This window comes from Mobula hypostoma, chromosome 18 (assembly GCF_963921235.1).
Source record: "Mobula hypostoma chromosome 18, sMobHyp1.1, whole genome shotgun sequence".
NCBI classification, from domain to species: Eukaryota; Metazoa; Chordata; class Chondrichthyes; order Myliobatiformes; family Myliobatidae; genus Mobula; species Mobula hypostoma.
This window is the reverse complement of record NC_086114.1, coordinates 58001816-58014177: the sequence shown is the minus strand read 5'-3', so window position 1 is coordinate 58014177 and position 12362 is coordinate 58001816. Positions and strand designations below refer to the sequence as shown.

Genomic DNA, 12362 nt, shown 5'->3' with positions numbered 1-12362 from the left:
CACTTTAAACTTGTTTACCCCAAGAAAGACTACCATGACCATGAAGCCTTGCGCGGGCAGGTGTGTGCGCATGCGTGACGTCCCCGAGTTGCAGAGCGACGCAGACACACCAACGCACAAGTATAAATGCTCACAACGCGCATAGGCTACGGTGTCCATTTAGCGCACAAGTATAAATCAGCCTTTAGAAAGCTAGAGGAAAATTAATATTGCAATTATTTAGAGCTGGCTGAACAGCTCCAAGCTTCAAGCTTCAAGAATATCTCAGAATCATTGGGGAGTACCTATAAGATGTCAAAAATCAGAACCTCCTAGCAATAACCGATGAATAAAACTGCCCTAAAGTTGTAGAGGTCTATTAAGAATGTGTTTTTGATTTTATTTATATTGCTTCCAAAGGGTAAATATTTCAGTAGCACTATTCTATTCTGATTACCTAGCAGATTTACCAACTAAGATCACACCAGTCTCACTGTAGTCATACCTAATTCACCGCAATAGTTTTTAAATTATGTGTAATTTATACAAGTATCATTTCATGGAAAGAAGCTTGCAATAATATTTTTCAAATTTAGCTTTTGTTACTAGTTATTTTGTACCTGCTGAGTTGCTCGTGAGAAAATGGGGAAGGGGAAGTAGCACCAGCTAATGAATAATTCAAAAGTAGGACACACCTGTTTAAGCCTTGGCAGTATCCAACATCTGGATTTCTCCAGGAAAATGCCAGCAGAATATTTCGGAGTTTTTGTATTCCTTCCGAGGTTGGTGAGGCATAGTGCTTATTATTTGGCAAAGTGCGCATAAGATCCAGCTCAATCTGTTTTGAAGCAGGGTTCTGCTTCTCTAGTGCCTTCTCGAGCAAGGAGTTAAAATATCCTGAACCACATTTTTCCCTGTACTTTCTGACGTGGAGGTTGACACACCACCTCCAGACCTTTGATCTATTTTCATGTGGAACACCCCAACGAATGAGGCTCTTCAATTCAGGTGAGCGCACCATTTCTCGGTTCATGGTACCAGCAAAGTAATTTGCCCATTTAACTCCTGTGGAAATTTCTTGGCTGTCGGTGAGTGACATGGACTTTAAGTCTAGAGCTCGAACTTTGGCAATCAGTGTCTCCTCCTCACTATCTTCAGGCACTGTCTTGAAGCCATAAATATCGTATTCACTGAAATGAAAATACCAAAGGTTTCATTTAACGTTTTTCTACTTGTGGGATTACATAACATCAAAAATAGTGCAGAACAACTACCATTTCTTTAATGTCTTTCCAATCATATTACCATCTATTTTAACACGTAGCTCTCCTCTATATGATTTTGTTTAGTAGCTGAGGGTGGGGTACTCTTTGTTGTTCACCAGTACACCCTGTCTAAATTTATCTCCAAGCTGTCAACATTGACTCTGGGTTGCTTCCCTTTCTCAATGACACATCCACAAAAAAAAATACCGTTTTTCAATTTTACTGTTTGTTTTGCCATAATGTTTATGGCTTGGAATGAACAAATCTATATTCTAATTCAGTTAAACTTAATTCATTACCAAACTGTTGTCACCAACCCATGTCTTTTTTAAAGACAGGCTCTAAAATGTCTCTTGCCAAATGCTATCAGGATACATATTCAATACTAGGTATTCTCAGTACTGTCCTCTGATTAATGAATGATTGGCAACCTTTGGACAATCAGCAGCTTGTTTTACTCCAATGAAGTTTAAAAACCAGAATCATGTTAATGGTCTATTTCTCAGCACAGAAGGATTTTCTGTCGTGCTTAGAGACTTGGCAATAGATTCATGTAAATTAGATTTGTAAATCTAATGTGAAGTCTCTTTGCTGGTATCTAGGAATGTGTTATTGATTATCATGAATGAAAAATATCACTACAGCTGTTTACTAGATTTTAACGCACCATCTGCTGTAGCAATATGTTCAGAATATGTCTGTAATCCACAATTATGCAGCTCATGAGAGGGCACTAAACTATTACATGAGGGAACAAGTGGGAGATGTGGGAAAAGCAGCAATAATTCTTTATGAAAAGAGAAAAGTCTGACAAAGTCAAACCATGTAGCTTTAAATTCGTTACCAACAGTTTAATAAACATGGATGAGGGAAGCAATGTGGTTCCAAGCATAGGCTGTCAGTTTAAGTGTAAGTGTCAAGATAAATAGCGTGTAACTCTGCAGACTGTTCCACTGTAAAGAAAATGATTTTTAATAAGATAATTGCAGAAATATATATACACCAATAAAAAGGCTGTTTGGTTTTAACTGCCTTCCTAATTCAGGGAACGTGAATGCCATCACTGCTAACAGCATCAACATCCACAAGTAAATCAAACCACAACTGAATTAGATAAAATGAACAAAAATTAACATTGAATGAAATGGAATCATGTTGTCTGCAGGTGCAAAGTACGGAATAAGAATATATGGAAGAAAAACATGAACTGAAAGACCAAAGAGGATGCATAAGAGAACTCTAAAAATACAAGGAGTAATATTCTGCTAACGTATCCTTAAAAAGAGCTGGGACCTCCAGCAGTGTTGGTGAGAATGTATTTGTAAAGGGTGAATAGTGGGGATATTTGACTTACTTTACTTCACAGTTTACTAAAGACAACATTTGGGAGGAGAGGTTGCATTGTGATTTGCTTAAATAAAGAGAAAGTGTCACCCAAAATAACAGAACACCAGGACTCTGAGTTGCATCCACAGGATGTGGCATGGATCTTAGACATTAGGAGGTCTTGGTGTTGCTCTACCGCCCTGGGTTCTGTTACTGCACCTATTCATCACACATACCAGGCAATCAGACATCAGACTAGAAGAGATATGCAAATTTGTAATGAGCTCAAGGTAATGCAGTAAAATACAATGAAGAGGCAAGAACATACACTGATATTAGGATAAGGCAAAGGCTGCAGGTAAAATTCAATTAATATACAAAAGTACATTTTGGGGGAGAAGGTTAAATACATTTTGAGTGGAGAAAGTTGAGTGGTGAAGGGCTAGAGTTCACAAGCCAAAAAAATAAGCAGATGTAATATTGAAGTAGAACAGACTGAAAAGATACAATGGTGAATCAATGCAAGATATTAGTTTTACTCTAATGTATCTTAGAGCTACAGTAATCTCAACACTTTAACGGTGTGACAGTATATCAAACATACATCATGAAGGTGCCCAGTATGATTGTGGGTCTTTTCACATGAACAGAAGAAACTAAGCACCAATATGACAAAAAAAGGTTTTAAATTTAAGAAATAAAACATTTCCCAATGATTGAGTGGTGTAGAACAGGGAGACATGAATACAAGATTAGAAGCTTTAAAATAGTGGTGAAACATTTACTTATATATTCTGAGATGCAAGTTTGCAGAATCTACTCAAGTTATAACCAAAATGAAGTCAATATTTCAGAATAGTTTAAAAAGGTAATTGAAGGATTTAGGAACAAGAGATCTGAGCAAGCAGTGTTACAACAACTACTCATGTAAAGGAGAAATAAACAGATTGGGCTAAATATCCTGTTCTTGTGTTTTGTTTATTCTGCTCAGCTTTGTCATTTTATACAATGCAAACATTGTTATAGAACATAGAATAGTACAGCACAGTACAGGCCCTTTGGCCCACAATGTTGTGCCGACCCTTAAACCCTACCTCCCATATAACCCCCCACCTTAGATTCCTCCATATACCTGTCTAGTAGTCTTCTAAATTTCACTAGTATATCTGCCTTCACCACTGACTCAGGCAGTGTATTCCATGCACCAACCACACTATGAGTAAAAAAACCTTCCTCTAATATCCCCCTTGAACTTCCCATCCCTTACCTTAAAGCCATGTCCTCTTGTATTGAGCAGTGGTGCCCTGGGGAAGAGGTGCTGGCTGTCCACTCTATCTATTCCTCTTAATATCTTGTACTGTATACCTCTATCATGTCTCCTCTCATCCTCCTTCTCTCCAGAGAGTAAAGCCCTAGCTCCCTTAACCTCTGATTATAATGCATACTCTCTTAACCAGGCAGCATCCTAGTAAGGCTCCTCTGTACCCTTTCCAATGCTTCCACATCCTTCTAGAACTGGAAGGTGACCAAAACTGGACACAGTACTTCAAGGGTGGCCTAACCAGAGTTTTATAGAGCTGCATCATTACCCTGCGACTCTTAAACTCTATTCCTCGACTTATGAAAGCTAACACCCCATAAGCTTTCTTAACTACCCTATCTACCTATGTTATGTTCTTCTTCTTCCTGTTTTCTCTCTGCATCTTGTGAAAAAGATCAGCATATCGTTTAATTGTGCCTAAGCCTCAGCATGTTGCAAGGCAGCAATCAGTACAGGCCCGATACGTCCACCAAAAAACACTAATAGGTGTTCTCCTTACAGTGGCAAGCCATTAAACTCAAAGCTTTGACCAAAATGTTCTTCTAAACTTCCCCAACTCAAAGTGATGATATTACCTGACAGGATTTGGTTTAAGAACAGTTTGCTCTGGATGTTCAGGGGTGTCCACTTTCAGAGCATCTTCCAAAAGTCTAGAAATTACTTCATGTGTTGGACCTTTTTCTCCAGAACAAACAGGATTCTTAACTTCCTGAAGGAGTACAAGATATTTGCTCTCAACCTGGCACAGTCTGGCTTCCAGGCTGGTGCACTAGGAAGAGGGAAAGAAAAGTAAAGAAAATCAACATTTGTATTATTTGTAATTTTAAATTTTAGATATTTTTTAATTAACAAGACCATCAATCATAGCTATGCTCCATGGGAAGGAGAGGATTATACAGTTGCAAAATTTCTCTCAAAAGAATTGGAAATTCAACTTGTCCAAACCCATACAGGACTGAAAGAAACCCAGCATACAGCATACTTGGCCTGAATCAAAATTTAACCAGAAGGCTCACATCAGAATTAATGTTCAGCTAAATACCCTGATTGTGAAGATTTGGGAACATTCCTTGGACAGATATGCTTTTATTGCACCTGGGATGTGATACTATAGGTATAAACTAAACGCCCCGTCCAATGAAACAAATCAGTCTTCCACAACCCTCAACTCCGTCTGCAGAAAGCAGTTCAAGCAGGACAGGAAGTCCAGTGGAATGTTGCTCAGGGATAAAGGAGCTTGTTCCTAAAGCAATTAATCCTCTACAAATGAGGGGAAGATCTGGTCACTACAGAGAATGTAGCTACTACTGCTAACGAGCTCACTGAAAACAAATGACCTTTGAAGGGATTTGACACATTGTTTGAATCAAAGGACAGCTTTGTTATAATCAGCTACTAATGAGCAGGGGATCTCATCTCAGAATGATAGACGACAGACAAGATCTGGTACGGAGACTAGATATGCTTAACAGGGAAAATTGTTATCTCAGAGTTACTGCTACAAAACTGGATCCTTGACCTGAATAGTAACACTACTTCTACAGTATTGCCTTTTACCACAAAAGTAAAGTCCAGAACTTAGTTGGTTCTGGCTAAATGTGTTTTTGCATTTAACCTCAGGTTTTATCAGGACAAGGCATTACAAGCCTGGAGACAGTCACACACAGAATTACCATCAGGAGACCAAATAAAATCACGTTAAACACTCAATTCATTTGTCTAGTATTACGCGGGCCAAACCACTGCTTTTCAGTTTATTACTTTTCTCAATTTCAAAAATAGCTTTAAATAATAAATCATTGGACTTATATTTCTTTCTTTAAATGTGGCCCATCAGCGAATACAGACAACAGCCTTTCACTAACCTGTCCTTACTGTTCCTCACATCTCTGCCACCCTCCCCAATAAACCACTGATCCGATGCCTGCCCACCACACCCCATCTGATGTACCTAAAAAACCTTTCCAACCACACCACTCTTGACCAGTGACCAAGTACTCTGAGCAATCACTACATATGCCAATTCTTCACAATGACATGCACAATACGCTGGAGGAACGCAGCAGGTCGGACAGCATCCGTGGAAACGAACAGACAACGTTTTGGGCCGTGACCCTTCTTAACCACTGCATTGCTTTGAAGACTTTTCTCCTGTCAATGAGCTTTCTGTTACATGAAGCTTGCACCCCCTTCAATCACAATTCTTTCCCTTTCCCTATTATCTTTCAAGCCCAAGGACCTTGTTCCCAACCACGCTAGTCCATGGACATAATTGGGTGTTGGGTGATTTAGATAATTTGAAAGGCTGACGGACATTTACAAGATTTAGAGATGCTTTGTGGGACCTCTAATTGGCTCTGCCATTCAATAGATCTTTTACTTCAGCGCTATATTCTTGCATCAGCCCTATATTTCTTGACTCCCTTAATATTCAAAAGCTTATCAACTTCTATCTTGCAAGCTTCCACAGTCTTTTTGGATGACAACAATTCTACGCCATGCATTTATGAATGATTAACTGCTCATTCTGAAACTGTGACCTCCCTGTGTCAGGGCACCTCAGGCAAAAATCATTCCTGCATCAACCCTGTGGAAAATTTATGTTTCAATAAAATTAGTTCTCATTCTTCTTAAATTTCCTGAATTAACACCATATTTCTTGATATTCCCAAAATGTTTGTGCATATCTTTGACTTCTAACTCAGATCATTCACCTTGTCCTGATCACATTTCTTTAATCTACTTTTGTCAAAGTTAGATATGTACACAACACTGCACTGGAATAGAGGCTATGAAGAGAAACAAAGTTCAGACTTATGCAGGAGTTCAAATTGTAGACAGTCTTGGCACCATCCTACTCTGGCTTAGATTTAAGTGGCACCCACATACACACACACACACACACACACAAAACCAATGACCAACTTCCACAACCCTCATCTCCTTAACTTGTTCGCACTACAAACAAGAAATATTATTGTTAAGAACATCAATTGTAAAACAAATCGTTTCAATGAAGTACAGGTTTTCTGGTTCTATGGTTTCTAGTTCAACTGCGTTAATTTTAGAAGACACTCATTGGCAGAGTGAAGAATAATTTTCTCAACTCCAACCATCAAATAGAAGAATGTTTAAAAAGGGTTAAATAATGATGAGCATTTTTAGATTGCACCTTAAGCTACCCGAAGACTTAACAGGAAAGAGAAAATTGCAGATTAGCTGTACGGAAATATGGGAAAAGGAAAATTAAGGTCACAGTTCAGTCAGAATAGGGACATTGAAGAGCAATATTTCATGACCAAAAAGCTGTGATGGTGAAGAATTTACATTGAGAAGACAGATAATCTTTCAAAAGAAAACTCCATCACAGGGAGTGTAAACAAGGATTAAAGGCATCCAGAAGCGTTCAACTCTGATTAGTATTTGTCATATTTTTTGTTGTGTATTTTACATGAACAAAATTTTAGTGTACATACTAAATTAAAGCAAGGGTCAATGCTAAATAAATGATAGCTGCCCTTAACACCTACAATTCACCTATGGGTGTTGAAAATATACAACTTCATTAACTCAGGTGTAAGTATAGTGCATTTTAAATACCTTTGCCTCCAGTGCTTTTTCTCTGTTCTCAGTATTTCTCTTTAGCACAGAAAGTTCTAAGATTTCCTTGTTCAAGAATTTATTCTGTGTCTTATAACCCTGAAGGGCATCCTAGAGAGAAAAATATAATATCACAAAATTTTAAAATATTACAATATTTCAGACAGTCCAAGTAGAAACTAATTGTGTCATTAAGATGACCAAGCTGAGGAAATCTATCATTCTTGGGGTCACATTCAAATCTAAAATCTGACACTTAACCTGAATCACTTTAGTCACAGTACAAATGACCCATTTCACTCGATGGAAAAGCTACAATTTTTGCACCATTTGTTTTGGAGGTTTAAAAAAAATATCATGAACAAATCCAACTTTTGTCCATTTGCAGCCATTCAAGAAGGAATCAGTATAATGCACAAGACTTATTGGTCTCACCAAACACTAGAGGGATGTCTCTTTTCAACAACAAAATATATGCATCTGGTACACAAAAATGAACACTCTTGGGGTTACAGTTTCAAAACAGATCACAATGCCTACTGTGATAAATAATGCACAATTTCAAATGGAACAAGAATACCTTATTAAGATGCAAACAGCAGAATGGATGGCAAACTAGTTGCAAAACTGGAGTTACTCATGAGCAAGGTAGGTGGAGAAACTGTAGTCTTGGGACCATTAAAGCCTGATCTACCAGTCATGGCTGATCTTGGTCCCAACTCCACTTTCCTCCTCACCCTCCTTAACTATTGATTCCCCATATGTAATCAAATACAATATCAAATTCTCCCTACAGAAGAGTTCCATGAGGGGAGCGGCTTGTTAACTCTGAAAAATTAGGACAACATCCAGGCACAAAACAAGTGAAAAATAGATATAAAAATGCTAAATTAATTTCAATACAGCTAAGTGTCTGCTGGTATAGTTTGCCACAAAGAATAAGGCACGAAACTAGAATGCAAAGTGGCTTGCAAGAGCAGATCCACAATCATAATAGAAATGTAGATTAAAAAACAACATAAAAAGTTCAGGCAAAAGGACTTACTTCTAGATGAATGTAATTTAAAAGCAGACTTTATACTGATCCAGTACAGTACCTTGGTACAAAACCACACTTAATGAGGTCATGGCCAATGCGTATCCTAAGTCTATTCATCTGCCATGGGTCCATTTCCTCAGCATCTCCAGTTTAATTTGTTAACTTCACCAAAATGCTCTTTGTGGGAATTATTTCAATGGATATTTGTTTCTACAACTATTTCTTACTCCTCTCTTAAGATGGTTGCCTACGATTCCTTGCCCAGACTCCACCATAGTGGGAAAAAAATTCTATTCTATTCCCATTTACGTCTTTTCAAAAGAACTCAATCAAATCATTCCAAAATCTTTCTTAATCTCAAGATTACTAAATTAGTTTTATGTAACCTCTGCTCTCAATAGTATCTTTCAAACTCTTATGATATTCTAGTACATCTCACTAGCATTGAGTTTCTAAGCCAATACACTGAATTATTAGAACACATTTTCCTTATTGTGTAGAGACACAAATATTTTCACTTGGAAAGGAAACAAAGACTAGGGACCATCACCATCCCCTCTATTGATTTAAAGGACAAGAATGCAACTGCAATTACTGTCCATTCCTAATTGTGTCTATACTGAGGCAGTTAAAAGTCATTAATGTTGGTGCACCTAGAAATACTGTTAGAGTGTTTTTTGGGTTTAGGTCATTTACATTTAGCAAATGGTTTTTGGCCACCAGTCTTCTGTTCCTTGACAATGTATTATGGATTTAGTTTGTCCTAAAAGCCCAGTCCAGATGCTGCTGGAGCCTGTGGGATGGATGTGAATCAGAAGGTGTGAAGTTTGTATGTAGCTTCAAAAGAAAGCATTGTCTAAACTTGTAAATATGGAATTGTCCTTTGTGTTTAGCAAATAAATATGAAGCCCCACCTTGGGCCAGCAGACCTTTCCACCGAAAGTGTCTCCGTAAGATGTCTGCTGTACCTTGTTTTGTCGAATAAAGGGGTTGCTTTGTATCTACCAGTAACCCTCTCCAGTGATTTCATTCATGCAACTACAAATACATCCAATAAGAAATTATTAAAAAGCTAGAGAGTGGTGACAAAACAAACCTGGCTCCATATGGAATGATTGATGCAAAGGGCACAAATTTAATGAAAAGCAAGTCAGTGCAGTACATGAAGGAACAGAAGGAACAGAATGGATAGTCATCAATCGCAATAGTATAAAAGAAAAAAACACATCAAATGTTGGACATGTGCAGTAAGAAAAATCAGAAAATGCTCATTAAACTGAGCCACATCTACAAAGAGAGACCAAGCTTTAATGCTTCAGGTTAATGATCTTGATTAGAATCTGGTGGTGATGTAAATGGACTATTTCTCTGCTGTAACTACCATGTGAAGAATGCCGATCTGTAAAACAGTATTTGGGGATTTATACAGGAAGAGAAAAGGACTTAGAGATACATTTTATTGAGGGCATAATGTAGTATTCACTCAGGTAATACTGATGTACAAAAGTCTAAATTAAATTAATACCTTTAGCCTGTCCAACTCCTGCAGTTCCTTGTACACAAAAGGGGCACCTGATGTCACACCTTGAGGTGCGTGATTGTTCTCGCATTCACTGAGCTGTCGCGATAATTTCATAATCACTTCATCTTTGGCTTGGATGGTTTCTCTGAACATGTTAAGCTGATCACTCATCCCAGTAAATTTATCTTGAAATGCTTTGATTTCTTGCTCCAGGCGATCTTTTTGCTGGTTAATGTGGTCCAGCTGCTGGTTCAGGGCCTGTATTTGGTGGTCTTTCTGATGCAAACGCTCTGTTATACTATGATCCACAGAAGTATAAGCAGTATTCAGGGAGTATTTTTCCTGCTGAGAACACTTCAATGTCTGCTGTAACAGGCGTACCAGCTCCTATAAAAGCAAACAAATCAAAATTATGGCATAATCTGGACCTTTGTTTTAAAGTCTGCTTTTCAATGCAATAATTTAACTTAATACAGGTGCACATTCCTTTATCCGAAATTCTGAAATCCAAAAAGCTCCAAAAACCGAAGTTTTTTTCGCCGACAGCTGACGTCACTCAGGTGTGACGTGGCAGCACTAGCAGAGGCCGCCAGACGTCAGTTGTGGCTTAGCGCTCGTACTGGTTACATGTGCATTTGCTGTTCGCTGATATTTTGTGTTCACTGTTGACCTTGTGTTTAATTTCACTGTGAAAATGTCAAAAAGAGCTGCAGATACCCCTATGGGTAACAATGAGAGAAAGAGAAGGAATCTTCTCTATCAATAACGCAGAGAGTGGTATTATTGCAGAAGCTTGATCGTAGTGTGTCTGTGCGGCGTCTTACTGAAGAAAATAGTGTCGGAATTACCACTGTATATGATTTAAATAAACAGAAAGACAAGTTACTGAAGTTTTATAGTGACAGTGACGTTCTACATTTATTCCAATAATTCATTTACCATGTGTTTGATTCGGTTCGTTTGAAGTTGTATATTTTTATGTTTTATTGAAAGTTTTTGCTGGAAATAAAACTTCTTCTTGTCATTATTCCCTAAACAATACAGTATAACAATTATTTACATAGCATTTACATTGTATTAGGTATTATAAGTAATCTAAAGATGATTTAAAGTATATGGGAGGATGTGCGCAGGTTTGGTGTGCTGCTGGGTCTTAAAGTCCACTGCACTGAGACAGGTTAAATAAGGGACTTGAGCATACGTGTTTTTTGGTATCGGGGGTGGGGAGGTGGGTCTGAAATCCGAAAAATTCTGAATTCCGAAATGCAACTGGCCCCAAGGATTTCGGATAAGGGATTGTGGACCTGTATACATATTTCTATAAACCTCCATTGTTAGGATTCATTACAGGTCAACCAACATTTAACCAAGATATTTATTGTACAAACTTAAGTTACCATCATTCCAAGGGATCAATTTTCATTTTTAAAAATATATTTGAGTATGATATATTTGGAATTTTCTAATGTGGTATTGCCTATCACAAAAATATATTTTCACAATTAAATAGTGCTCAATTAATTAGCAATTCTGATTGATTTTCACCTATAGAAAGATTGATTTTGTTTCAACCATTTCAAATCAGCAGACACTAATATCTTCAGGAAGTGCAATCAATAGCATGACTATTAAAAGGAAATGGCCACAGATGATACTTGCACCCAGTTCCAAAGTCTAATCCCACTCCCACATCAATGAATGTTACACCTGTAGGGAATAACCTGACAAAAAAAATACTCTTTTCATATTGAAGATACATCTTTTCCCTCAGTGCCTACTGAAGTTTCCATCACCTTCTTTATTCTTAAAAGCTTCAACAAGCACCTCCACACAGACCTCCTTTTATTGCTTTCTCATTTCCTCATTGCTCATTTCCTTTTCACTTCCCCTCATCTTACTATGTTTAGCATGTTTCCAACGCGAGATACCATCGTTTTATAGATTGCAGCCATTTTTGTAATTTTCCCGCAGATTTGTTCCTCTCTTCTGAGCATCTGCTGAAAATACACCAAACAAACTGACTATGTGCATGAGTTCAGTGAATATTTATGTGACAAAACTACAGTTGCTGGATGGTTATCTATGGCACTGTTCCTAACTCAAAAGAGGAATAAAAACATCTCTTTATTAAATTATGGATTTCATCACAGTGTAGTATCCACTTGGACTCTATCACATATTTTTCCTTAATCACTCCTCGTTCTGAAAGATGTCCTTTTTGAATAGAGTTGCTCTTGAGCTTGCAGTACTCCAATCTGAAGCCATTTTTGAAACTTTCTCTTACGAGTAATGAAAATAAATTCAATCCTC

At 37.7% G+C, this 12362-nt stretch overlaps 1 protein-coding gene across 1 annotated transcript in view; it reads right to left on the bottom strand.

The window, feature by feature from the left end:
* tbc1d2b (TBC1 domain family, member 2B) overlaps positions 1–12362 on the bottom strand; it is a 115334-nt gene that overhangs the window by 23695 nt on the left and 79277 nt on the right. Inside the window, exons 6-9 of the mRNA XM_063070945.1 lie at positions 10056–10439; positions 7492–7602; positions 4467–4660; positions 675–1169 (exon numbers count right to left, since the gene is read on the bottom strand). Of these exons, the coding sequence (XP_062927015.1) occupies positions 675–1169; positions 4467–4660; positions 7492–7602; positions 10056–10439 (1184 nt within the window). The remainder of the gene's footprint in view (positions 1–674; positions 1170–4466; positions 4661–7491; positions 7603–10055; positions 10440–12362) is intronic.